Source organism: Gallinula chloropus (assembly GCF_964237585.1).
Source record: "Gallinula chloropus genome assembly, chromosome: 2".
NCBI lineage: Eukaryota > Metazoa > Chordata > Aves > Gruiformes > Rallidae > Gallinula > Gallinula chloropus.
The window spans coordinates 152,534,347-152,558,494 of NC_140086.1; the positions used below are offsets into that span (position 1 = coordinate 152,534,347).

Consider the following 24,148-nt stretch of genomic DNA (forward strand, 5'->3'; position numbering starts at 1 on the left):
TTTGGGTACAACCTTGCTGGGGCTGTGTATTTTGGGTTGTCTTACTGAAAATCTGTTGCAATCTATATTGGAACAGATAAAGTAGCTTTGCTACTGTCCTACTACACATATGAAATGCAGTTTAGTGTGACTGTTCCTCAACTGATCATTCCTTTTCAAGTATATGTAATGAGATACGTGAAAGCATCTTAAATGTTCCTGATTTTATGTGCTGTAACAGTAGTCTGTATCATTTTTTTGGTTTTGTTTTCTCTGACTGTAGCTTGATGTAACACCTGTAAGTTCAGATAAGGAATCTTCACACCATGGTCTGGAATTGCTGAATTGTAATCAGGGGAAGAATTTCTATTGTATTCTTAAATCCATGCTAAATGAATAGCTTAGAACCTTGTTTTAGAAACACACGCACTTCTGAACACATTAATCATTGCATTTGGTTATTTTCTGTGACTTCATCTTGAAATGCTAGAGGAAATTATAGCATAGAGAATTAAATTTATCCAAACTCTAAAAGGTTGCATTACTCACACACCAAGTCTTAATGTGTCTTTAAATATAGCTTCTTTATAATGTGACATTTCAGTAATTTTAAATCTGGCACAGTAAGTCTTCTTTTATAGTCACTGAGTTTGTGGTAAATAATACAGCATTTATAGAGCTAAATTAAGATGGCAGCATTCTGCAGACGAGGAAAAATACTACTACTTCTACTTGTTTAATTTTGCCTTGTTGTTGTTGACTGGCAAGATCTCTTCTTTGAAGGAAGCAATTAAGCTTTCCTCAGTGTATACATTTTTTTTTATTACTTCTGACAATAAGATACCTTAAATTGCATCTCTGGTTGGACAGTTCTTGCAAAGGTTATTTGTACACAAAGTAGGAGGGATATTTGTAACAGATCAAGACTGTAATCTTCAGGTTGCTGTCGGTTCTTGTTGCTAAGATAATTGGAAATGTAAGAGAAGCTGCACAGATGAGAACTATAGGATGTGTTTCTTCATGGGTGAGACGCTTTCTGTAAGAATTTGAAATTAAGTGGCTCTTCCGTTTCCTTTCAATCTGAGGGGGTGGGTTGTGCATTGTAATGTATTCTACGAGGTAATAGGTTTGAAGTATTCCCACAGATAGCCTTGCTCTTTCAGAAGAACATCTATCCCATGGGTTGATGTTTCTTTGGTCCAGGGAGTTGTTCTCCAGAGGCAGATCAGCCTGCAAGAGAGAAATTGTCTGTAAATATGTAAGGACATCCTGCCATACTCTGAAGATACCAATTTTGGCTAATACACATTTAAGGAGCAACAGAAAAGACCTTTAATAATAACCAAAAAAGCCTTCCATTCTGATATCCACTAGGATTGGACCTCTGGAGTCAATCGCAGGATCAAGGGGAGATTTTTCCGGTTTGAGTATTGTAATGCAGTCCTGAGAAGGGATTTGATAGAAAGCTTGGCTATAATCTAATCACAGTTCAGCTTTGTGGATCATTTAGATGATTTGCATAAGCTATTATATGCTTTTAATATTATGCTATTCATTTAATTTGGCGGCTGCTGCTGTATTTATGGCCAAAGTTCTAATTTAGGATAGATATCCTTTAAATATTTCTCAGCCTTAAGATGCTCAGATGTCTGTACTAAGCTAGAGGGAGAATCTCTAATTTGGCATAGGGACCACAAATGCGTTAGATAATTCTTGAACTTAGAGGTCAAACCAGTGAAATCTATAAGAAATATCAAATGTTTTGACCTATCTTTGGGTCAGTGCTATATATGTATTTCTAAGGTCTTTAAGCTCTCATTTTTCTGTGTTACATTTTTTGGTCAGTGCATATGTAAAAATCAAGAAGAGAAAGCACGTTCCAGAGCTCAGAAAGCTTATGTAATGAAAATCATCCAGCACTTACCCGTGACCGTAAATTCTATACAAAGAGTTAAAAATCTCATGAAGTATTTCTGATCCTGCAGGTGCACTTGATGTTTATTTTATATGCTTCAGGTATGTGTCTGTTTGAAAATCAAAGGTCCCTATGCAAACTAAGGGCTACATAGAGCTCTAATAAAGTAAATTTATAAACATGTGCCATAAGGCACGACTGAGTGTTCTCTGACCACCTTGAAACTTGCATGTATTCTGAGGGGGCATAGTCACTTACAATATAGAGGACTAGTTTTTGTCAGGGCCTGGAACAGGCTGCCCAGGGAGGTGGTTGAGTCACCATCCCTAGATGTGTTCAAAAAAAGGGTTGATGAGGTACTTAGGGATATGGTTTAGCATAGGATGGGAATGGTTGGACTCAATGATCTTCAAAGGTCTCTTCCAATCTTGTGATTCTGTGAAAATACTGTCTGTCACCTGGACATCAATAGATGAGATACCCAATTGATGGAAGAAGTCACAGCTCTTATTCTGGATTTCCCTTCCATGAACCAGAAGAGCCAGCTTATTTGGCAGAAAAAGCTACATTCTCTTCAAGTGTAGCACTGCAAGGATGCTTTTTGGTTTCTGGAAGACTGTTCAAATACATGCTGCTTTTGTGTGCTTCCAGATTTCCACTGAAAAGTATTCCTCTACCCCTTTGCTTCTCCTCAAACATGGGAGTCTGTGAGCGCACACACTCTATCCCTATGTGAACGTGCTCTGCATTGTTGGTTCTTTCTGATTTTCATGAAATGGGGTAAATTATATTACTCCAGTGGCAGAAATAAAGAGAGCCTTAACTGGAAACTGCTGTTCAGTCTGTGATCTTCTAATGCAAGAATATCGAAGGAGATGGGGAGAGGAGGTGACGCAAATATGTGTGTTTGATGGAGGAAATGCTTTGAAGTCGTGCAGCTGTCACAGTTTTCTACTTTCTAGTCAAATAATATGTCAGGATCATTATTCTTAACTAAACCTCAAACAGTGCTTCAAGTTACCTGACATAAGACCAAGCAGCTCTATACAGATCATGTCCATAGTCTAAGCCCGGACTGACTGTTCTGTACAAGAAAGGGTACATTGCACATTATACAACACTTCTCTTTTTCTTTAGAAGTCATTCTACACCAAATTTTTGTCTGTAAGGCTTTCATTTCTCCAAACCCAACCTGTAAGACGGGAACTGACTGAGGATTTGTTAATCTGATGGATGAAGCCTACAGCTGTAGATATTGCCTTGATAAGACATCTGTTAAGCAGATACTATAAAGGAACATGGCAAGACGAACCTTAATGTTCCTCTTCTGCTGGATAAGGGTTTTTCTTAATGAGATTGTCAGTAGGAGATGGGCAGTCAGGGTTGTAAAACCCCACTCTTTGGCCCGCCGATGGTGGCCACCTTGGGAAGCGAGTTTCTTTGTGTAATTTCAAGCCCAGTACTACTTGTTCAAAAAGAAACCCTTTTTCAAGAGAGCACGGAGCTTCTTTCTCGTGTTATTTTGCACTGGTTGCAAGGAAGTATTTGGTTTCAAGTGTATAGATCTGAAGAGAGAGCATCTCTGCTCTGTGGTGCTTTGGATCATGTATCTTCTCTCCTACACATTAAAAAATACTCATCTCAGTGCTAAAACCTGAGAGGGTGTACTTTAACTGCAGTTTGCCTTGTAAAGCCTGAAAGATGGAAATATTGAAAAGCCTGAAAGATGGAAAGACATAAACAATTATAACTAAAAATACTTTCTCATGTTACTAATAGCTGACTAAGTACAATTACCTTCTTAGTCATGATCTCCTCTCCTATTTGCATAGCAAAACTGCATTATAAGTAAAAGATAAAAAGATAAACATCAGCATTTTTTAATTGACTTAGTTATTGGGTAATTCAATCATGATCTATTAAAAGCTCTTGCCACTTAGTAGGAAAGGGCAAAAATTGTGCTGAGTCTAAAATAAATGATAATGATGAGACACCTAAAATTAAGACATTATTCAAACAATTACCAGCATAAGCTTCATTGCCTAAGCTATTATATTTCACATGGTCACTTATAGCACAATATAAGGTGTACATTTCAATAACAGTGGATGTGATCAGAATGAAAAGGCTGAACTGGACACGTGTAGGATGCAAAATGGATTTGAGTTACATGATAAAAGCCATCTTGTATTTTCCTCAACCAGATACCGTGTTTGAGTGATAAGGTTGAGTCTTTGTGATGTTCATGAATATAAACATTAAATAATATCTACAAACATCATGTCTTAATTTTTCATTACGATTGTCTGTCAAATGCTGCCTTTTTATGAGAAGTACACACAATAGGCATTTCGTATAGCATCCTGTTTACTGTATGTGTAGCTTAATAATTAGTTTTCTGTGTTGGTGGTGCGTCAGTTTGGGATTGAATGTACAACAGTGACAGTGATCCAAAGTTGAAGACTCGTTAAAATGTTTCATGTATATATATGAGGTGAAATTTACTGTAGAAGTTGCTGGTGTGGTAAAGTTACAACACCATAATGCTTATAGGGTGGATTTCATAAAAAATACATTTTGAAAATAGTATTGGAACAAGATGAAGCTTTTCTGGAATTTTTGTACTTGTAAAGACTGTTAACTTATTGTGAAATGGAGTGCATTCCTCTTCACTTCATTGGCAGCAGAATGAAGACCTGCCTTCTTTTGTATCTCTGGGTATCATTTATGTCAATCAAGGGAGAACTTGTTATTTGCTCGTGGTATTTATCTACTCTAATGCTGATAAAAACATGGGAAAAAAATATGAGGCAACCCATAAAAATAGTACAAATACGTAGGTAATACAGACTCAGACCTGAAAACATAGGAAAACAAACTGTGGTAGCATGCTGAGTTATCAGGCTATGAAAGAGAAAGATTAGCTCTGTGGAATTGTTTGGCAGTGCTGGCATGAGTCAGACCAAATTGTGTTTGCCTTCTGGAAGGCAAGTCTTTGTTATGCGGAAGAATTGAAATAGCTCTGTCTAAAAATAGGAGACGAGCAAGTGTCCATGCAGAATGCAAAGTTCATGTTTCTTTACATTTGCTTGCTTTACCCCAGATTCCAGCCCTGCTATGATCGATTTTTTTTCCCAGTATACGACCAAATTGCTTTCTTAATGAAAATTGGCAGATTCAATGCAGAGGTTATGAAAGGGACAGGCTTTGGCACTTGCAAACGACTGACAGCATTCTCTATTCTTTTTATTTAGAAAAAGCAATGCAATGATCTATTGTGTATATTTGTCTGGGTCTTTTCTTTTTTGAGGCTGTTCCTCAAGCTTTACCTTAGTATAAAATTAAATGTCAGCGGAGAACCTGCAACCTGTTGTATCATAGTTTTTTAGCCTACTGCTGACATGATGGCAAATACACAGCCCCTGTTTTAATCAATAGAAACTTTATTTATTAGAAACATGTTGTAAACTATAGTCACATACATACATCTGTGCATTAACTTTAACACCCATTCAGATGTTGGGGGGAAAAAATCGAATGGTATCCTTCCCTCTCCCCTTTGTTGTTCTGCCCTTCAATGCTAGAGGTACACGGTTAAACCTTTTAACTTGTTTTTCACAGAAAATCATTCTGCCCCTCCAGATGTTACCACTTACACCTCAGAACACTCAATACAAGTAGAAAGACCGCAAGGATCAACGGCACGCGTGGCACCAAAGTATGGAAACGCTGAGCTTATGGAGACTGGTGATGGTATGTCACAAAGCAAAGCTGGCTTTTTTTCAAGTGTCATAACCTTTTTAGTGGTTACTGTGTGCATCTGCTCTTTGTTTTTTCTGGGCACTTCTCACTTATAAACACGTACAAAGTTGCTGCGTCTTTACAGTCCTAAAATAAACTGGTATAATGAAGCCGACATAGAGAAACATTTCTTAGTCAGCAGAGCTGATTCCCTGTAGAAATTGTTTGGCAAAAGACAGCAATGAATCTCTTTAGATCTGCTTTTATCATGCTGCCTGATTACAGCTAGTCTGGTTTTTAAATGGCAAAGAAAGTGACATGCTAGGATGGCTACATCTTGCAAAGTGATGTGTTTCAAGTTTTAGTTTCTGAGTATATTTTTTTTTGAAAAACAGTTATTTGTAAACCCTTATTTACTGCTCCTCTTTTCTAAAACTTATTAAATGGTATTTCAGTGAGGTCTGGAATAGTTTACCAAGTGTATCGCATGTAAATGTAGCAGCTTCAGCTTTAAAACCACTTGGTAGATGTTTTGGAGCCAGTCTGAGGGAAGGGTAGGATGCTGAAATTCCTGCAATGCAGTGATAGAAAGCTGTTAGTTCATGAACAGATGACATGGATGTTGCAGAAGCTTTGACCTTGACTAAGAAAGGGATTATATCATAAAAATACCCCTTGCCCCACGCTCCTGTTCGGATTTGTGTTTTCCAAAGTGCTGTGTGGGCAAGCGTGCTCCCTTTGGAGACGGCTGGCTGGTGGGATTGGCTGTAGTGATGTTCAGGGAATTCGAGGTCATGCTGAAGTAATAACAAAGATGTGAACCTTGTTTAAGATGGATGTTGGACAGATATCCACTGCAGTGTAAAGAACAAGCCAGGATAAATGGTGGGGCAGCACCTGTGACCCACACTCCTTGCTGAGCTATGGTCTACTTAGTGTTGGTATGACCTGTGCTCATGGGGAGAGTCAATGCCCGTCTTCTCACTGGCATAGGCAATGACACCTAGAAGAGTTCTTTAAAGCTACTGACTTTTGCTCTAGGGAGGGTTTTTTCACTGTGCTTCTCTCCCTCAGTCTACGTGCTGTCCCCCCTCTAATTTTGCAAGCTCACTCTGACATTGTTGTATTGTTTTTCTTTAAACTAGGTGTCCTTGTTCCTTTTTGCTGAAATGATCTTAATGTCTTAATGTTGAATTCTTGAGTCACGGTATGGCATGAAACTGTAGTTGTGGTGGCCTTGCAGTCCTAGACTTCTTCTTAACCCCCCTTAACGTCTGGTGGCGTTCAGCATAGCGTTCGACTGATGTCTCCATTGATCCCTGTCCTGCAGGAGTACCAGTGAGCAGCAGAGTGTCAGCAAAGATTCAGCAGCTGGTCAATACACTAAAACGGCCCAAACGACCACCATTACGAGAGTTCTTTGTAGATGACTTTGAGGAATTGTTAGAAGGTAAAATGACTGTTTTTCAAAAGGTTTGGGGATCTCTTATTAAAACTCTGTAAAATGTTTGTCTCGCACATTGACTTTCTAGAAAGCTAAGTAAGCCCACCCTGTGCTAGCAAGTACCAAAAGGCATGACTATTCAGTAAATCTGCTTGTAGTGAGCTTGGGCATAGTGCTGTAGAGACAAAAGTCCCTCTTGCTTGCTCAGCCTCTGGTTCTGCTTGCAAAGAAACAACAGGAGAGAGTGGAGGGAAGCTTTGCTTCAAGAACGTGCAGCTGTGGTTTATACCCATTGCTATTGAACATCAGTATGAGAAAAACTGTCAGTGGGGGAGCATGTTAATGTTTTACACATCCTTTGTGTAACAAGGAGGCATCAGGAAATGAACTAAATGTAAGATAGAAACAAGGAGAAAGTCAATAAGTGGATTTTTTTTTTTAAGGAGGTCAGTGGTTTGAGAATTAAGATTTGCCAGGATGCAGAGTAGTTTCTTGATAGTAGTTTATAAGAAAGCATTGTAACAGAACATTGCTTAAACCAATCTGTTACTGATGACTTGTTAAAGTACGTTTTTTCAGTAGTTCTACAGTTCATCTCATTACTACATTTTTGCCAGGAAAAAATCTTCTCTATAGGAATAAAGAAAGCTTGATTATTTTGAAGATAAATATATGCATGCTGCCTCAGCAGTTTCTTACCCTGCTTGTAGAGCTAGTGTAAGGCTAAGCATGTGCGCTCCCAAGATGTTTCAGTTGCTTCATCTCTGTTAAAGTTACAAGTTAATACTTTTCTCTCTTGCTTCTCAGTACCTTCAAGCATGTTGTTATTTTCGGGATGTTTTGCAGAGGTAACTTATGCTCTTGGTTACACAGGTGTACACAGGGTATATAGAATTTACATGGTAACTGTGTATCTTTTCATAATCATAAGTTCAACAGCCAGATCCAAACCAGCCAAAGCCCGAAGGAGCCCAGATGTTGGCTATGCGTGGGGAACAATTAGGTGTGGTTACAAATTGGCCGCCTTCCCTGGAAGCAGCTTTGCAGCGGTGGGGGACCATCTCGCCGAAAGCTCCTTGCCTAACCACTATGGACACCAATGGAAAACCACTGTATATTCTCACTTACGGTGAGCGCTCTTCAAACTCCTTGTGCTTTGATGTGTTGCATAGTGTCTGAGTGTGTGCTAACGGTGTAAATGCACGGTGGGAGGATCCCTCTAACGATGTGTCTGTTCCATTTCGGAGCAGGGTAAGACAATCCTGAAGCTGCCGGTGTCTGAGTATGAATTGCTGAGATCTTACAGTATGATCTTACAGTCACAAAGAGGAAAAGAGATGAGTAGATACACCCATGGAATCACAGATTAAAACCCCCTTTTAAATTGAAACAAATCCTAGGACAGATTTTCCTTAAGATTAACATGTAAATCCATTGCCCTTGGATATTCCCCAAGCTTTGCTCTGCAAAAGCAGGACCTGGTACACAAAATTCACCAGTTTCCTGAAGGAGTTAAAATAAGATTTTCCCCATGATCTACTGCCATGGTAGTTTGATTTGAATTATTCCTCTTGATACGCAGTTGTACAGCCAGCAAATGTTCCCCCTGAAATATATTTGCCAAGATGATCTTTGGTATGTTGATATAGTTAAATGTGTACTGCCTATCTGTTGCTAAATAAAAATAGAAATAAGGATATCTCTGACAAAAAATCCCATGTAGCTTCTAATTTTGAGATGTTCAGAGGACGATTGGGAGATGTTCAAAGCCATTATTATGAATAAATGTCAAGCTTTGAAAGCAAGTTTATATCCATATACTATTGATATGGATATAAAAATTACTGTGATTTTCTTATTCCTACATAGAGTTCTGTGCAGAGAATGGCTTCACATGCTCTGACTTAGAGGTCTGGCTGTTTTGTTCAGTGCTGAATGCTCTGCTCCATTCAGGAGTCAGACTGATGGTCCCTGGCCAAAGTGATGTCTGCTGCAAGTTTGGCATTGCAAATAGGGTTCAAGGCATAACAGAATCTTTGCAACTGAAGGTCATGCATAAAACATTTTCCCTTCAGGTACCTTAGAGTTAAGAAGTTACCTAAATTAGGGGGCAAACATATGATTCACCACTGATCGATGCTTTTTTTTCCTTAAGGACATTTACTTGGAACTAGAGAAGAACTTTAGAGTTTGCAATTACCTGTTTGCAGAGGAGCAATTCCTGTCACCTACTGAGTGCCCTAAATAAATCAGAAAGGAAATTAAGATGTTAGTGAAAATCAGACTCTTTTCTCAACGTGGGACTCTGTCCAGAGTCTTGAGCATATGTCCTGTCTTGCCTGAAGGGCTGTAGGCTGAGCACATCAACCTGAGGACTCACCCATGTAGCTGATGGAGCCACCTAGCCTGCTTCTTTGTCCTAAGCTAAGTCAGTCCAAACCCCTCTTCTGAGTTGTCCCAATCCTGAGAAAAATGGGACTAAAATTTATGTTTTCATTACTTTCATTTGGCAGTGCTCTAAGATATGATTCTTGTTGCTTTTCAGCAGTTTCTTGAGGTCAGAGAAAAGAATATCCCCCCACACTCCTTTCTATAAAGAACAGAAATCAGAAACCATCACGTTTCATAAGAGATGTAGCGAAGTCTTTTCTGCTAAGCTAGATTTCATGCTGACATTCTTCTTCAGGGGAAATGTTCATTCACTGTGCAGTAGCAGTTTTCTTCACTTAAATGACAACTGCTTTGGAGATATCATTAACATTACAGCCACCTGCCAGTTTATTGGTGACACTATGAGTGATTTTGCTGTAGCTGTGCTATCTTTTGTGTTCGTAATATTTTTTAGCAGTTTTGTGCGTGGCATTTTAAAAAGTTAAACACTGAAAGATGTTAAGCCTTGGACTCTGCACCTTTATTCATGAATTTTTATTCTTGTGCGTAGTTCCACTGGCGCTGGTGGTAATCAACTTCTGAAAGATGAGCTTAACCCACAATCCTACCACATGGTACTAACATGACACTGCATTTCCTTGTCTGCATGCCATGATCAGATGACTAAAACTTTGAAGTATCAACGCTGAGGAGTTTCAGTAACTTTCAATTTAAGGAAACAACATTACCAGGATTTTTTATATGTTCATACTTTTGACAGCTACTCAAAAGTTGTAATAATAATTCTAAGTTTCTAGAGGTTCAGTCTTTGACATGTTGCCAAAGTAGATACTATGCACTTCTTTAATATTGTACCTCTGTTTACTCTTTCCACTTCAGTCTCTTCTCACAGCCTCTTGTGTCTTCATGGAACTCTTCTTCATTCACCCTCCAACTTTCTGGTTAAGAGGCGGCTTCTACATGATGCCCTTTGGTCCCTGCTTTCTTCATACACAGCTTTCTTGTCTCAGCATGGATGAAACTGTCCCCAGTTTCTTGTTTCTGCATGGATGAATGGCAGGTTTGCCTGCAGACTGGGTTACGGGAGTGTCTAGCTGTCAGCTAGGTCATAGCTCACCTGAGTAGGAGTACTTATCCCTTATCGCCCAGCATATTTATCTTGTCCTTTGTGGATCATTGTAGACACCATTTCCATCCTGCCTGTCACTTAGGCAGTAACTTGAGTGTTGTACATGACCCAGGCATTTCTTTAGTTTTGTACAGCCATTCTGTGTCCAAACCTCACAGGTTATTTTAGGAGCAAATCTTTTCCAATTCAGACCTTTTGCTGCATCTACAAGGTGAAATCTCACCCCGTCTGTCAACTTAGTCTTCATTCTTACAGCAGATTCTCTCTTGCCCTGGAAAAATGCAATGCTGGCCTGTAGCATCTATCCAGGATGCTTTCATACTTCCCTTTGGTGGGCTCACCTCCTGAAAACGAGCTCTCTGTGAGGCCACAAAATCCTCCTTCGCCAAAACATTCCTCAAAATTCTCTTACTGTCCTGTCTGATGATATCTGAGAGTGGTCAGACTGATGGCCAAGTGGTAACTGGCAGACAGCAGTAAATCAACATGCTGAGACCACCTTGTGTGATTTACTGGAATGAACTTCCCTACCTAACAGTGACTGATGTGGATATGATACAGCTAGTGTGGGTTTAAGCCGCGAGTGCTCTAGATCACCATGTGCTGTTGGGCCATAAGGGGAACTAGTTTTTCTTTCAGCTCTTGCTTGAAATCACCTTGGCCTTGCCATTCCTCTCCAAGAGTTCATCTAATTTGTAATGCCTTATATCTCCTGTGTTTTTTCCAGCACATTTTTGAGCTTTTTGTCTTCATAGCATGTCAGGACTGTTTTTCTCCATGAGTCTCAGATACTGTAGATAGAAGAAACGAATAACTACACTTCTTGTAGACTTGATCTTTATTTTAAGGAAGTTTTTGAAGTGGTTTGCCTGAGTTCTTGAAGTTCTTCTCAGTGCCCCAGTTGTAATCTTTATTTAATGTACTCAAAACCCTTAAATTCTTTCTAGTGAATGAAACACTATGATATTACTTATTTCTCAAATATTTTGTTCCTCTGGGAACTTGGTTAAGTAGAGAACATCTTAAGTTATTCACCATCCCTTTATAAACCAAAATGCTGAATATACATAAATTGAAGTATCTGAAATATGGGAAGAAAAGATGTTTTTATCGTGTTATATCTAAGTCTGAACTAGTCTGAAATCTACTATGTGCTTTGAGAAAAAGGAAGACAGTTTCTGGCTCTGATAAAGTTAATCAGAGTAGTCAGGCATCCGGTTTTGGTATTATTGGTGTTAATAATGAAGTGCTTAGTGGTTTCTCAGAGGAGAAATGTGAATAAAAGACAATTAAGTCCTATATCGTACATATACTATCACAGTTACTTTGCTCACTTCAAATTATTATTCTAAGAAGAATCAGAAGGTCTCAGGAAAAAGTAAAAAGCTGAAAGTAATTTAGGAGTGAGCAAGTTTTGAGCTTTCTTATTGTAACCATTATTAAAAACAACAAAACGAGTATCGGTTAACTACATCTGATTCAAAGAATCTCATTTCCTTTATCTAACACTTCCTGTTATCAGATTTTTTAAAAAAACATTTTCAGTAGCTCCGATGTATTGTTTGACATGTCAGAGGCCCATTGGAGAGAGCAAGGCAGCAACAAAGAGCAGAGAAGGCTCTCAGGATAGAGAAGTACTTTTTTCTTTATCCATTGGGATTCTGTGGAGAAAGAAATGTTGGAAAAATGGCTTCTTTTTCTTTTTTTTTTGTCCAAATTAATTGCCCATTAAAAAATCAACATAACTGTAAACACTTTGAGACCAAGGTCATGCTGCCCTAGCAGAGGTGATGCAGCTTATACTGGAGATACCCTGAGATGGCTGAACCTTAACAACAGCCCCAAAATAGCCGAACCCAAGCCGTGCTGCAGCTGCTGTCCAGCCCAGCCACCCGCATCCTCGTGCTGCAAGAATCTCCAGGGCAGGAATTTCACATTATCAGGAGGAGAGCGAGGGAACTGAGACCTCCTCACCAAGAAGCTACTTAACCAAACTGTCCTTATCTCTGAAACACCTCAGTGCTTGCAGAGGTATGGGTAGTCACGGTTCATGTCCCTAGGTAGATATCAGTGTTATGATTGTTTAATACTTTAAACCTTTATTTCTTGGATAAAGCAGACAGAAAATTACTTCAAAAGAAAATTGCTTTACAAAAATCTGTATTTCAATCTATGTTTAAGACTGGAGTATCAAGCACTGTAATAGCAAGGTTTCATCTATTCTGAGTATGTCTGGAGTCATTCTCTGCTACAGAACATTTTTGTTGTTCTTTGGATTTTTTTCTCCCAAAAGGCAGCGACTTCATTTGCTGCTTAAAATGCATCCAAAGAGTTTTCAAAGAAGGGGTTAACAGAGCAGCAGAACTGCGAATATAATTTTGCAAAGCAGAAAAAGTGCTTTACCTGCATAGCATTAGGAAGTTTGCCATTGATACTGGATGTAATAAATACTACTGTTTCTATTTAATATAAGAAATGTCATACTGTGATACTGAGAAAATGAATTATTTGACAAAATTATTTGCAGTTAAACTTGAGCAGTCTCGCAATTGCTGTGCACCGAGATTGGTAAGCGACCGCTGGTTTGGCTTTGAGTTAGTGCTGTGTGGTTCTGAAGACCATCCTGAATATGATAAGGAAATGTATTGTGATTTGTTTCTCTCTCTCTTTTCTCCCTGATACAGCTTTTCTCTTACAATCTTCTTTACATTCAACACAAACATATAGTCCTTTTACAGGTTTGCAAAGGAAGAAGAAGGGCATTTACTTCAGTGTCAAGTGAAAGTATCTAATTCTGTTAACTGATCCCTTTTTGTGTGTCTTTTAAGACCTGGTGGTTTCCTTTACCTTCATAAAATGTTGCCTAACCAGATGGGACTGGCTGTTAAGACAGTCCAGCTTTGTTAAATTTGAGTTGGTAAAAGATACCGCCCTCTGAATAGACTTCTAAAAAGAACAAGACTGGACACAAGCAAAATGCCAGATATGTGCTAGCTGGTGTAGATTTGCAAGTATTCAACTAAATCAAAATTCCAGCAGCAAAAAAAAAAAAAAAAAAAGGCTCTTGCTCATGCAGGTGTTGGCAGTGTTTCTCACAGCTGCCAGAAAGCGAGATGCTGTTCGTTTCCCATCCTGTCCTACAGCGAATATCCGTATGCCGTGTCTGCCAGATATGGTTGGGCTCAAAGGCATAGCGGTACTTGATGGGCAGTGGGAACACTCAGGTTACTTTGCAATTGTGTGAAAAGCGTGAGAGGTGACTTGGCCTCCCTGCATAAACATGCTGCTGGGGCGTGCAAATCTGCCAGCAGCACTCCAGGCAAGCAACAGAAGCAGCTAAGATATGTTCATCTTTCAAAGATGATTTATTTCAATAAATCTTTAAGCATTTATAAGTTAGGCAATGATAGATACAGAGAAAAGCTTCATTTCTTACCATCTTGTGGAGTTATTCAGCTTGATGGGAGGTAGGTTATAATTTGTGGTAGTGGCAAGGTGTGTGTTAACTGGAAGTTGTTGGGCTTTTATTTTCTAAAGTCAACTTGGGAAACTCTTCTATGGACATCTACCAGTCTGCTTCATTTAGGAAATGGTTGTGACCTAAAAACTGAGAAGTAATTGAGGTACTTAAACAGCTAGTGCCCTGTGTTGCCCAAGACCTGTGTGTATCTGGCAGGCAATGGGCACAAGGTCTTCAGAACCCGGGCTCCTTTTGGAGGGTACCACTGTGTCTGAAACACTCTTAGACACATCTCTTAGATGACTTATTTGTGTGATGACTTGCCAGTTCTTCCTTTTTAAATGCAAGAACAAAACTGCTCATGTATGGCTGGTGAGCAGATCAGATCCAGGCAGGGACAAATCCGGTGCTCCAGTGAGGCAGGTAGGAGTGTTGTTCAACAGGACACAGCTGCAGTGGGAATACAGGAAGGTGAAGGAGGACTTGCAGGGTCTAGTCTTTCCCTGGGAGTGCAGCGGATAAGCAGCAGTGCTGCTCAACAAGGTCCCTGCACCCAGAGGCCTGTGCTCTGCCAGGCTGCAGACAGGGCCAAGAGCAGTGTTCTGCTGCATGGTGGGGAGAAAGGAGCTCTGGCACTGAGCTGAAACACGTTCTGGTTCACTCACTGCTAAATAAAACTGTTGCTTGGGTTTTCTACATCTGCCCTCCTGTCTTCAAGCCAATTTATCAGAAGATTAATGGTAGTGTGTTGATCTGAGGAGTACCAGTGCTTCATTGTGCTCTGGCTGAGGACAATGGGGCAGATCCTGCCCCAAGCAGCTACATCTCCCATGTAGCCCATGCAAAGAAGATGGTTTACCCCACACAAGGATCATCCCAGCAGTGCTAAGATGGGTCTCAGAGTGAAGGCCTCAGAGGAAGCACAGCAGGCCTCCCCACCAAGGTCTCCTCTCCTGCTGTGCAGATGTAGCACCATATGGAGGTCGTAGCAAGGTCATGGCAATTGGGATTTGTGGGAGAGGTTTTAACAATCAGCTTTTTCCAAGCGACAACCTCTAATCTCAAGTTTGCAAAGGAAGAATTGCACTGAATTGCAACCTAGGCAGAACCAAGGAAGGAAATTCTTCAAAGATTTCCTTCTTTATAACATCCTCCCTTACGGAGGGGCTTTTATCCTGCAGCCGATGAGTGCTTTGTGTTTCTCAGTGCTGCTGGGAAGGGCAAACAGCCAAGGTAGCAAATTAATCACATGGTTCAGTCCACCTCTGGTCAGAACCTTGTGCCCCATCCAGCAGCCACAGATCTGGCCCGATGATTCACACATCCCTGGCTCCAACTTCTGCATTACTGCTCCTTTTGTAGCTCTTCTTTTTTTATATATTTTTTGGAATGCTGCTCTGTAATGTGGAAGAAAAATGATGGGCTTCCTGTTGTAACACGATCCAGTTCAAGATCCACATGGACTTCGCTCTGCTGCTTGCAGGGCACCTTGCGGGCTCTGCCCTCACTGGAGCAGAGGCATCCACAGCCAGGGGCAGGCAGAGCCTGCAAGAATTGCAGTGAACCTTTGAGGACCATAGGGAAAGACCATATATTCCAGCTCCTTCCCAGCTGAATGAAAAATAGCATCTTTATTCCGGTTTTCCACAGTTTCATACCTTTATGCACATGTGGTTAGCTCAGCTAATTAATGTGGCTTGGTATTGCACCAGTAAATAGAGTGGGGAAGAACTGTGTTGACAGAAAATCCAAGTCTTTTCTGACCATTAGAAAATATTACAGGCATTTTTTGTGCAGGTTGAAGTCCATTGAAACAGGAAGGTGAGGAAATTGGGATTATTTTATATGATCTGTGTTTCTGAAGCTGAAATAAGATTTGGGCAATGAAAGAGCATCACGAAAAAATGTATTTAAAGGCTTAATTATTTAAAACTTTACTAGGGACTCCTTTACATTTTCTTAGTCCTTGAGATAACTTAATTTTTGCATTTACTGAGATCACCAGTGTGGAGATGGTTGTACTTCATACCTGGGTACTTCTGAAAGAATGCATTTAAATACTTCACTATGAATAGCCCTTACATTTTGAAGAAAATATTGTGAGATGGGACGTTGGATAGATGAAAAGTCAGTGTGAATATGTCAGAAATGCAAATTTAAGACTTGTAACAGATTTAATCTCTGTAGCTCCGGCAGAACTTTTCAGATCAGGCCCTTATGTCTCTCAGAAAAGAAATTAAAAATTCCGTGTTCATTTCAAACTTGAAAGTGTTTTGTGTAAAGATGGTTCTTTCTTGCAATTCAGAACTTTTGCCAGGCTTTTGATTTCCATTTTCCAATTTTCTGTATCATAAATAATTGCTCTTTTAAGTTTGTTGCCACAACCTTAATGTTGGGAACCCTTAGAAAAATATTTTTTTCTCTTCTAAAGCATCCTTGTTTTTATCCTACTTGTCAAGTTCAAGTGTTGACTGTAGCAGCAGGGATGCTTTTAAAGACTTTTCTTTCCATCGAATGCAGGTAGTTCTGCTGTAGTTCTGCAAGCCTTAATCCTGCAGATGTACTCCTCTTTCCATGCTGAGTTTCCAGTGGAACAGAATTGAGTCATGTTTATTTCTGAGCATCAAGGCAGTTCAGCATGCAAATATTGGAGAAATTTTTAACAAATTAAGAACTTTGCAAAGCATAGTTTGATGGTACAATGTTGCCGTTTACATAAGAAGCAATTGCATGTAGTACTTTCTCAGAAAGAAGCAGCAGTGACCCTTCCAATTTTCCTTAAGAGGAAAAAAAAAAGAAAATCTGGCCTTCTTATCCTACGTTATATTTACATCCTATTTGCCCCTAAAAATAATTCAAAAGTATTGCATTTTATAACCAGAATCTGGGAGAATTTATTATAACAACTGCTTGGCTTAGTTATAAATAGCAATACCGCCTGTTTGGGAGCCTGAACTGCTGAACCCCATAGGTAATCTGTTGTCAAAACCTATTATCTTTTAAGTTATTGGTGGGCATGAATTAAAGATTTGTTACTGTCAGACTGAATACTGCTTAAAGACAGTACCTAGGGGCCAGCCAAGAACAAGGGCTGTTGTGCTCAGTATTGTTCAAATGGAAGTAACAAGGTCTCTAAACAAAGGCAGTCTGAAAGAGCTTGCATAGTAGAGGCCAGTCACTTGAAGGGTTGATGATAAAGCATCTATACCTGGCCAATGAGGTCCTGATGGGATAATTTTTCTTTAAAGAATATTGGAGTGAGGTCTCAATAAGGATTAGCTGAGTGCAGAGATGGAGCAAGGGAGAAGAGAGAGAGTAAAAAGGAAGGGTACCTGAGTAAGTAAAATGCGGCTGAGGGAAGGGGGATGCGGGAGCAGGTGAGAAGAAAAGTCTGAGTGAAATGGAAGAAGGCCTGGGATGAGAAGTGAAGTTCAGCCATATGGACCTGCTAAGGCTCAGAGGGTCCCTGCTGCTTCAGCATGCCATGAAGGGGCTGTGGAGTGTTTTCTGGGGTTTTTTTGTGGGTTCTTTTTCTTGTCTCTGCTTCTTGGGACTCCTTTCCTTTTTCCATCAGTGGCTTGGGGTGAGAGAAGTGCCATCATGAAACCCAAGCAACACCTGCAGAGGCCAGTCCAGACTGACATGCAGCTTGTCTGGCTGGCTACAGCAAAAGGTGTTACGATGATATCTTGATTTGATGATGTTTCAACCACTTGTAACAGTTAATTTCTAGAGTCGAGATCAAATTTTCTCCAAAATAAGAAACTTGTGCCATGAAGAAAACTGTTCTAACCTTTTTCTTTCTCAAAAATGCTGCTGTCTTGAAAAAAGAAATTCAAAGAAGGCTTCTGATATGTATTTAATTATTTCCACTAGTCTCAGTAGCGGTGTCATGTTTTTTTTTAAACTAATGTAAGTGTTCCTACTAGGCTGGATTTTTTTTTCACTGCTGAGGTATTCTTTCACTTTATTAAATCTGAAGAACATAAGAAAAAATTAAAACTAATTTCAAAACCTTTGTGTTAATAGGCAAACTTTGGACCAGAAGTATGAAGGTTGCTTACAATATCCTCCATAAATTAGGCACAAAACAAGAACCAATGGTACGACCTGGAGACAGGGTGAGTATCTCAATGATTTTTAATTACTAAAAATTCAGATCCCACACTGACAAAGAGAGAATGAAGTATTTGGGGTGCTCAGAGAAAATAGTGAAATCTGCCTTTTATTCAGACAAAGACTGATCATTCAGACAGATGTTTGGAATTGCACAGTAAATAATCTGAGCTTGTACCTGCTGAGTAGTAACTTGAAGCTGTGGCAACATCAACAATAAAGGTTCCCATGGAAAGTGATTTTTGGACATCGAACAGCAGTCTGTTGAGCAAAAGCTTGCTTATGGAGCTTGGAGTGTCATTTGGGTAAAAAACATGCTTACTGATGACTTTGTAGTTGTTGAGGTGGTAGAAATAAGAGAAGCATTGTGGACGACGCAGACAAGCAAAGTAAGCGCATTGTGGCAGCCAGTTAAATAAATAAATTACGCTGGCTGGTAACAGGGAGGATATTCCCATTACTGGTTCCTGCCTGTGATGCAGCTACTGCTGGAGGTTGAATTGGGGTGAGTAGATAAAGTCCGCAGAGAGCAGGGGTTACAGAGGTGACAATTGAAGTTGTTAAGAGTAGACAAGAACATTCTATGGTTTTGCTACTGATATACTTACAGGCTTATCCCTTCCTTTATCAAGGCTGGCCAAGCCTGCTACCTGTTTTCTTTGTCAAAGAAATTTCCACAGGTTCCATTCCAGGTTGGCTTTAAGCTGTGGAATGGAGATTCCAGAACAAATTTGTCAGAAATGCAAATTTTAGCTCAGCCTTAGTACTTAGAGTTGTGTGGGTGGGATTAAGTCTTCCACCCCCAGGATCTGATAGCAGTTCTCAAACTGTTCAGTCACTTCTTGGTCCTCTCATGCCACGTGTGAGAAACTCATCTGTTTGCATTACACGTTTCTTAGTTAGGGTTCAAAAATGAGAGCACACAATAATGCTTCCCCAAAGAAGAAAGAAAAAAAGAAAAAAGAGAGAAACCTGAGAGTCCTTCCTATGTTTCTTTTTGAAACAAATCATAAAGAATTTAACTAAAGAATCTCTAGATCCTTAATCTAAATTGCTTCCTCCAGTGGCATTCAGCCAGGAGTAGGATCTGAAGAATCTCTTTTACTTGAAATACAAGTGTGTCTCTAAGCAACAGCAGAAGAAACAAGTTGTTCAAGTGTACACATCAAAACCATCCACCCAGAAAGCTGCAAGAGGAATAAAGTTCACGTATGGGCAGTGTGCATCACTCCCTATCTATTGTGTGCTAACTGCCCATCTTCGTATTCATTTACCACAGCAGCCACTGGCATCTCATAACATTAAGAAAGGATTTGTGGATAATTCGGGATGAAAGCTGGAAGTATAGCTAGTGCAGGACACATAAACATAGCATAAACAACAAATTGCAGCTCTTCTAAAATAAATCCACCTAGATTACAGTGAAACAAATGTTTATGGCTGAGTGCTGGAAGCATATGCTCTGCGTTGTAAGAACATCTTGCCAAGGATCCTCATATAAGAGAAGCATGATGGTTTGAAGCGACTTCACGTTGACAATGAGGTGTTACCATGCTTCTGATGTTGTCGGCTGTTACTCTGGCGGTTTACGCCCGTGTTGTAATAACGTAAAAGCTTTCTGACCCCTTTGAAGATGGCTTTTTATTCTAAGTAATGTATTTTGTGTGACAACAGTTAGGGGTAGCTTTTAGATACTAAATGAAATACAGACATATATTTCTGGTCTTTTCTGAATGAGAGTGTAATTATTTCCTTATGTTAATAATATATAAAATTCAGAAAGGTATTTTTCCCTTTAAAAGCATCTTCTATCAATACAACCTCTATTTTTCATGACTACCATTACATCAGTCCTTAGGTTCTTTGAGCCAAAATGTAAGTGAATGGGCCTGCACTTGATTTCCCATTTCTGGTATTGTTAAAGTACACGATGAACTGCATTTGCCTTCTGTAGTAACTTCAGAAATTTAACCTTGTGTCACCCCAGACAGCTGCCTGGAAATTAAGCTTGCCCTCTGAAATATCTACTGGATAACCAGATTCTCATCTGGTCATATACAATCTGTGTTTTGTTTGCCCTCAGCCTTAGCCCTTTTTGCTTTTATACACATTATTTATTTATTTGGTACAAGTCTGTTAGTGATTAATGTTTTTTGTAGGGGAAGTCAATGCCTCATTCCCACTGGACTGGAGTGAGATTTTTTTCACCTCTGTCAGCTCCTTTGCAAAGATTCCCAGCCAAACCCTCGCTGCGTGTATGTAAACAAAGACCCAACACAAAACCCAACAATCCTCAAAAGTATCTTTTGGGATCTTTCAACATCTTTCAGACACTGGGCTCAGCAAACTCTACCATCCTCCCAGCCCACCTAGCAAAATCCCTTCCTTTCCATTTTCCCTGAGGCTGTTTGTGGTATGTCCATGAAGAATATATACTATAAGCTCTGCACAGCCATGCCCAGCAGTTGGATTGTTTCATATGCAAACGTACAGATAATGTAGCAATGTATCTTCTCTGAAGTTTCTCTAAACAGTTCTGAAGTTACACAATTCAGCTTAAAAACAGAGGTACTTTAAACACTCTTGGAGCAGGTGGATTAGATTTCTTCTAGTTTGAAGAAATCGAGTTAATCTGTTGGAGGTGACTTTCTCTGAAGCCTTATGAAATTGCTGGAAACACTTGTAATCTCCAGTAACAGAACCTTTGAGCGTACATGAAAAAAAATAACATTTTACTTCAAGAGATTGAAACACAGAGCTCCTGTGAATGTCTCATGCAATTTTAAGATGCCATAATAACACACTCTGATCCTTTGTGCAAGCCCAAAGGAATTAGGTTTGAAGTCACATGCCATGCCTTTTGCATGCCTCTGCAAGATAGGTACCAGCCAGCTGCCTTACAGCTCTTCAAGATGTGAGCTGAGAAGGTGCATTGAACTGAACCAAAACAAAACGCTAGGCAGGATCTAGCCACTGAGCTTGTTCACCAGTAAGTGAGAGGTAGTCTTCCCTGCCCTTGCATGGAGAGTGGTGGAATATCCAAGTTGCTGGGTCCTCAGCAAGACTGTGCTCTCTCGCATCTCCTTCTCCTTTGCCCCTGGAGGATCCAAGACATTGGAAAGCAGTCTGGAAATTGAGAACCAGGTGAAAGGTATTGTCACTGTACGAAATAATGAAAACACTTAACTGCATCATAAGTGAAAACATTCACAAAAGTAATACCTATCAGAATAAATTCCTTCTGATTCCTCGTTCATCTTTCATTAAGTATTTGAATAATTATCGTGGAGATGTTTTGGTTATCATCTCTCCCAAAGGATGCATGGAAACTCCAGTTACTGTTACCCTAAACCTGGGATAAAACATCTTTAACCTACTTCTCTTTGTTTCAGGTAACACTCGTATTTCCCAACAATGATCCTGCTGCTTTCATGGTAGCATTCTATGGTTGCCTGCTTGCAGAAGTCGTCCCCGTCCCTATTGAAGTGCCACTTACCAGAAAGGTAGGGAACTGATTTTCTTCCCTATTCTGCATTTAAAAACTTACATCAGAACAAATCACAGCTGAACACAGCTTTTGAGTACATTTTTGTGGTTAACTAGCTTTGCATCTGAGGATACAAAGATAGTGCTGTGTGGCAAGTTATATATAGTTCCTTCTTTTCTGTGATGGAAAATCTCAAGATTTGCTTGCAATTTCAGCAAATGCAGGTCTGTCTGGAAAAGGAGAGGAAAATTTTCCAGGAGAACGGTGCTGCCAATCCTAGCTGGATTATCTTTGTAACCTCTCAAAGCAGTCTGCCGTTGGCCACTGACAAAGAATCATTGGCAACAACTGCTGATTTTCCACCTGTCCCTGCAATCCAAGCTGTGGTATAATGCCTCTAGTGCTGTGTATGCTACTTCAAAGCAGCTATGGAAGTGCCTTCTCCCGTGTCTGTATGTGCTTATGTATCCCGAAGCTTCTGTCACCGTGGCCATCTCTGCCAAGGGTGGCACTTGAACAAATTAAGTTTGGGAATTCTTGGTGCAGAACCTACATTCCTAGAGAAAAATGGCCATTGCTGATTGAAAGCCTTTCACACCCCGAGCTGGTTCAGCCATGTATCCAAGAGAAATCTTGTTAGGCGGATACAGCAGTTCCAGTAGAAAGAAAGCTCCTGGGCAATGTGGAGAGGGGGCTCAGTGGTGTAAGTGAGGCACAGCTGGGGAGCTTTCACTACTGCTGCTGAACATGCATTATTTTCTGAGCATGTGTGCCTCAAAGGCTGTAAATACAGCAAAAGGTATTTATTTACTCCAAGTTCTTTTTGTCATATCCCCTCACTTTTACCATGGCTGGCCAGAATGCCTGTTGTAAGGTTCTCCCAATGTCCCTTTATATAATCCCTTTTTTATTAGCTTGAATTAATAATGCCTTACTTTAATTATTTGGGCTGGAATCGTCCACACACAGTGTGTCCTTTAATCCTTACAAGCTCTCTTTTTTTTTTTTTTTTTTAATAGAATTATCTTGGAAAATGGTGACTGAAGCCATGAGGTGTTTCCAAGGAAAGAGCTAGAGAAATGTATTGTTTTCCTTCAGTTTTTCAATTTTCAAGGGTTTTTCTTTTAAATGCTCCAGTGTCACAGCACCCTGGAGCATCAGCTCAGGTCTTTGTTTCATGGGACAGGTACATCTCCTTTAAAATGAAAAGCTGTGAAAGCAGGTTTTGAAGCCCTCATAAAGACCTACAGTTTGCACATCTCACATAGCAGTAGAACAGCTACAAATCCCTGGAGATTTCTTGCTAACTGAACATGTTTGAACCTTCCTCATCTCTGAAAGCTGAGTTGATCTCATTTCTCCATGATATTCATACATGTTCTGGCCAACACCTGTGGTGGGTCCTTGCCATGGTTAAACCAGAAGCTGGCAGAGAGAGCAAGGATGGCAGCTGAAGTGGGGGATGGTTGGCTGAACTGGTGAAGGGGTAGGTGGGGGAAAGTGAGTGGATGGATCAGACAACAAAAGGCCGTGATCCAGCCAAGCAAATGAGCTGAGCAGAAGGAAGGACAATGGGAACTGAAGGAAGGAGGAGGCAGGAGGTGCCCCAGCTTAACTGGCTGAGACTGGAGGAAAGGTAGAAGTGAGCTAGTGAGGCTTCAGATGCTTTGGGGAATGGAGTTACACTATTTTATTTGTAAAATGTCATGTGTGAGAGCACGGAGAGGTGGACATGATAGCAGAATGAGGACAGTGATTTTGGTAGAATTACACGAATTCAGTACCTTAAGGTAGCGTGTGGTAGTTCCATAACATGGTGCATTACTTCAGTGTAAAACAGATTTCAAATGCATCAACAAAGAAAGGCAAACAGACATGTACATTTTAAGATCATACAGAATGCTCACATGAGTCAGTCTGCTTTCATTCTACAAAAAGAAAAAAGGAGCAATATGTCTTTGAGGGATAAAAAAAAAGCAGTATGACATTTTATAATATATTTGGTAGGTGTAAATAGGATTTACTTTGGACCATCTGATACCACATGTATCCAATAAACTATAAAATCCAGCTGTCCAAGCAAATTCTCTATGTCAAATTAATAACTTGCCCTAATTTGGCTGAACCTTTTTGTTGTTTCTTTTTAAGAATATGTGTGTATATATGGATATAAATACACATTTCCACATGCGTGTGTATATACATACATATTTATTTATAAGAAGGAATTTCTACAGGCTTAGACTGTTTAACTATTGCCAAGATCATTCCATAATGTTTAAATATCAAATTAATAAAACAATAACTGAGTTATCAGTGGTACAGTTAAAAAAGCAACATGATCTATGATCTATAAATAAAACTGTGCAGTCTCACAGCATATACTATTGCAAATATTTTCACATTTGTTTATATGGAATGGGAACTGGAGTGGAAACAATGAGATGAAAATCGTGTTCTGAGTAGTCCCAGAAGGAATACCTCTG

The 24,148-nt window shown here is 39.8% G+C and overlaps 1 protein-coding gene across 1 annotated transcript in view; it reads left to right on the forward strand.

The window, feature by feature from the left end:
• Positions 1-24,148, forward strand: part of DIP2C (disco interacting protein 2 homolog C) — a gene marked incomplete at both ends in the record, with an annotated part of 317,089 nt that overhangs the window by 206,080 nt on the left and 86,861 nt on the right. The window contains 5 exons of the mRNA XM_084280380.1: positions 5,516-5,647; positions 6,966-7,085; positions 8,011-8,208; positions 18,089-18,180; positions 21,568-21,678. Of these exons, the coding sequence (XP_084136506.1) occupies positions 5,516-5,647; positions 6,966-7,085; positions 8,011-8,208; positions 18,089-18,180; positions 21,568-21,678 (653 nt within the window). The remainder of the gene's footprint in view (positions 1-5,515; positions 5,648-6,965; positions 7,086-8,010; positions 8,209-18,088; positions 18,181-21,567; positions 21,679-24,148) is intronic.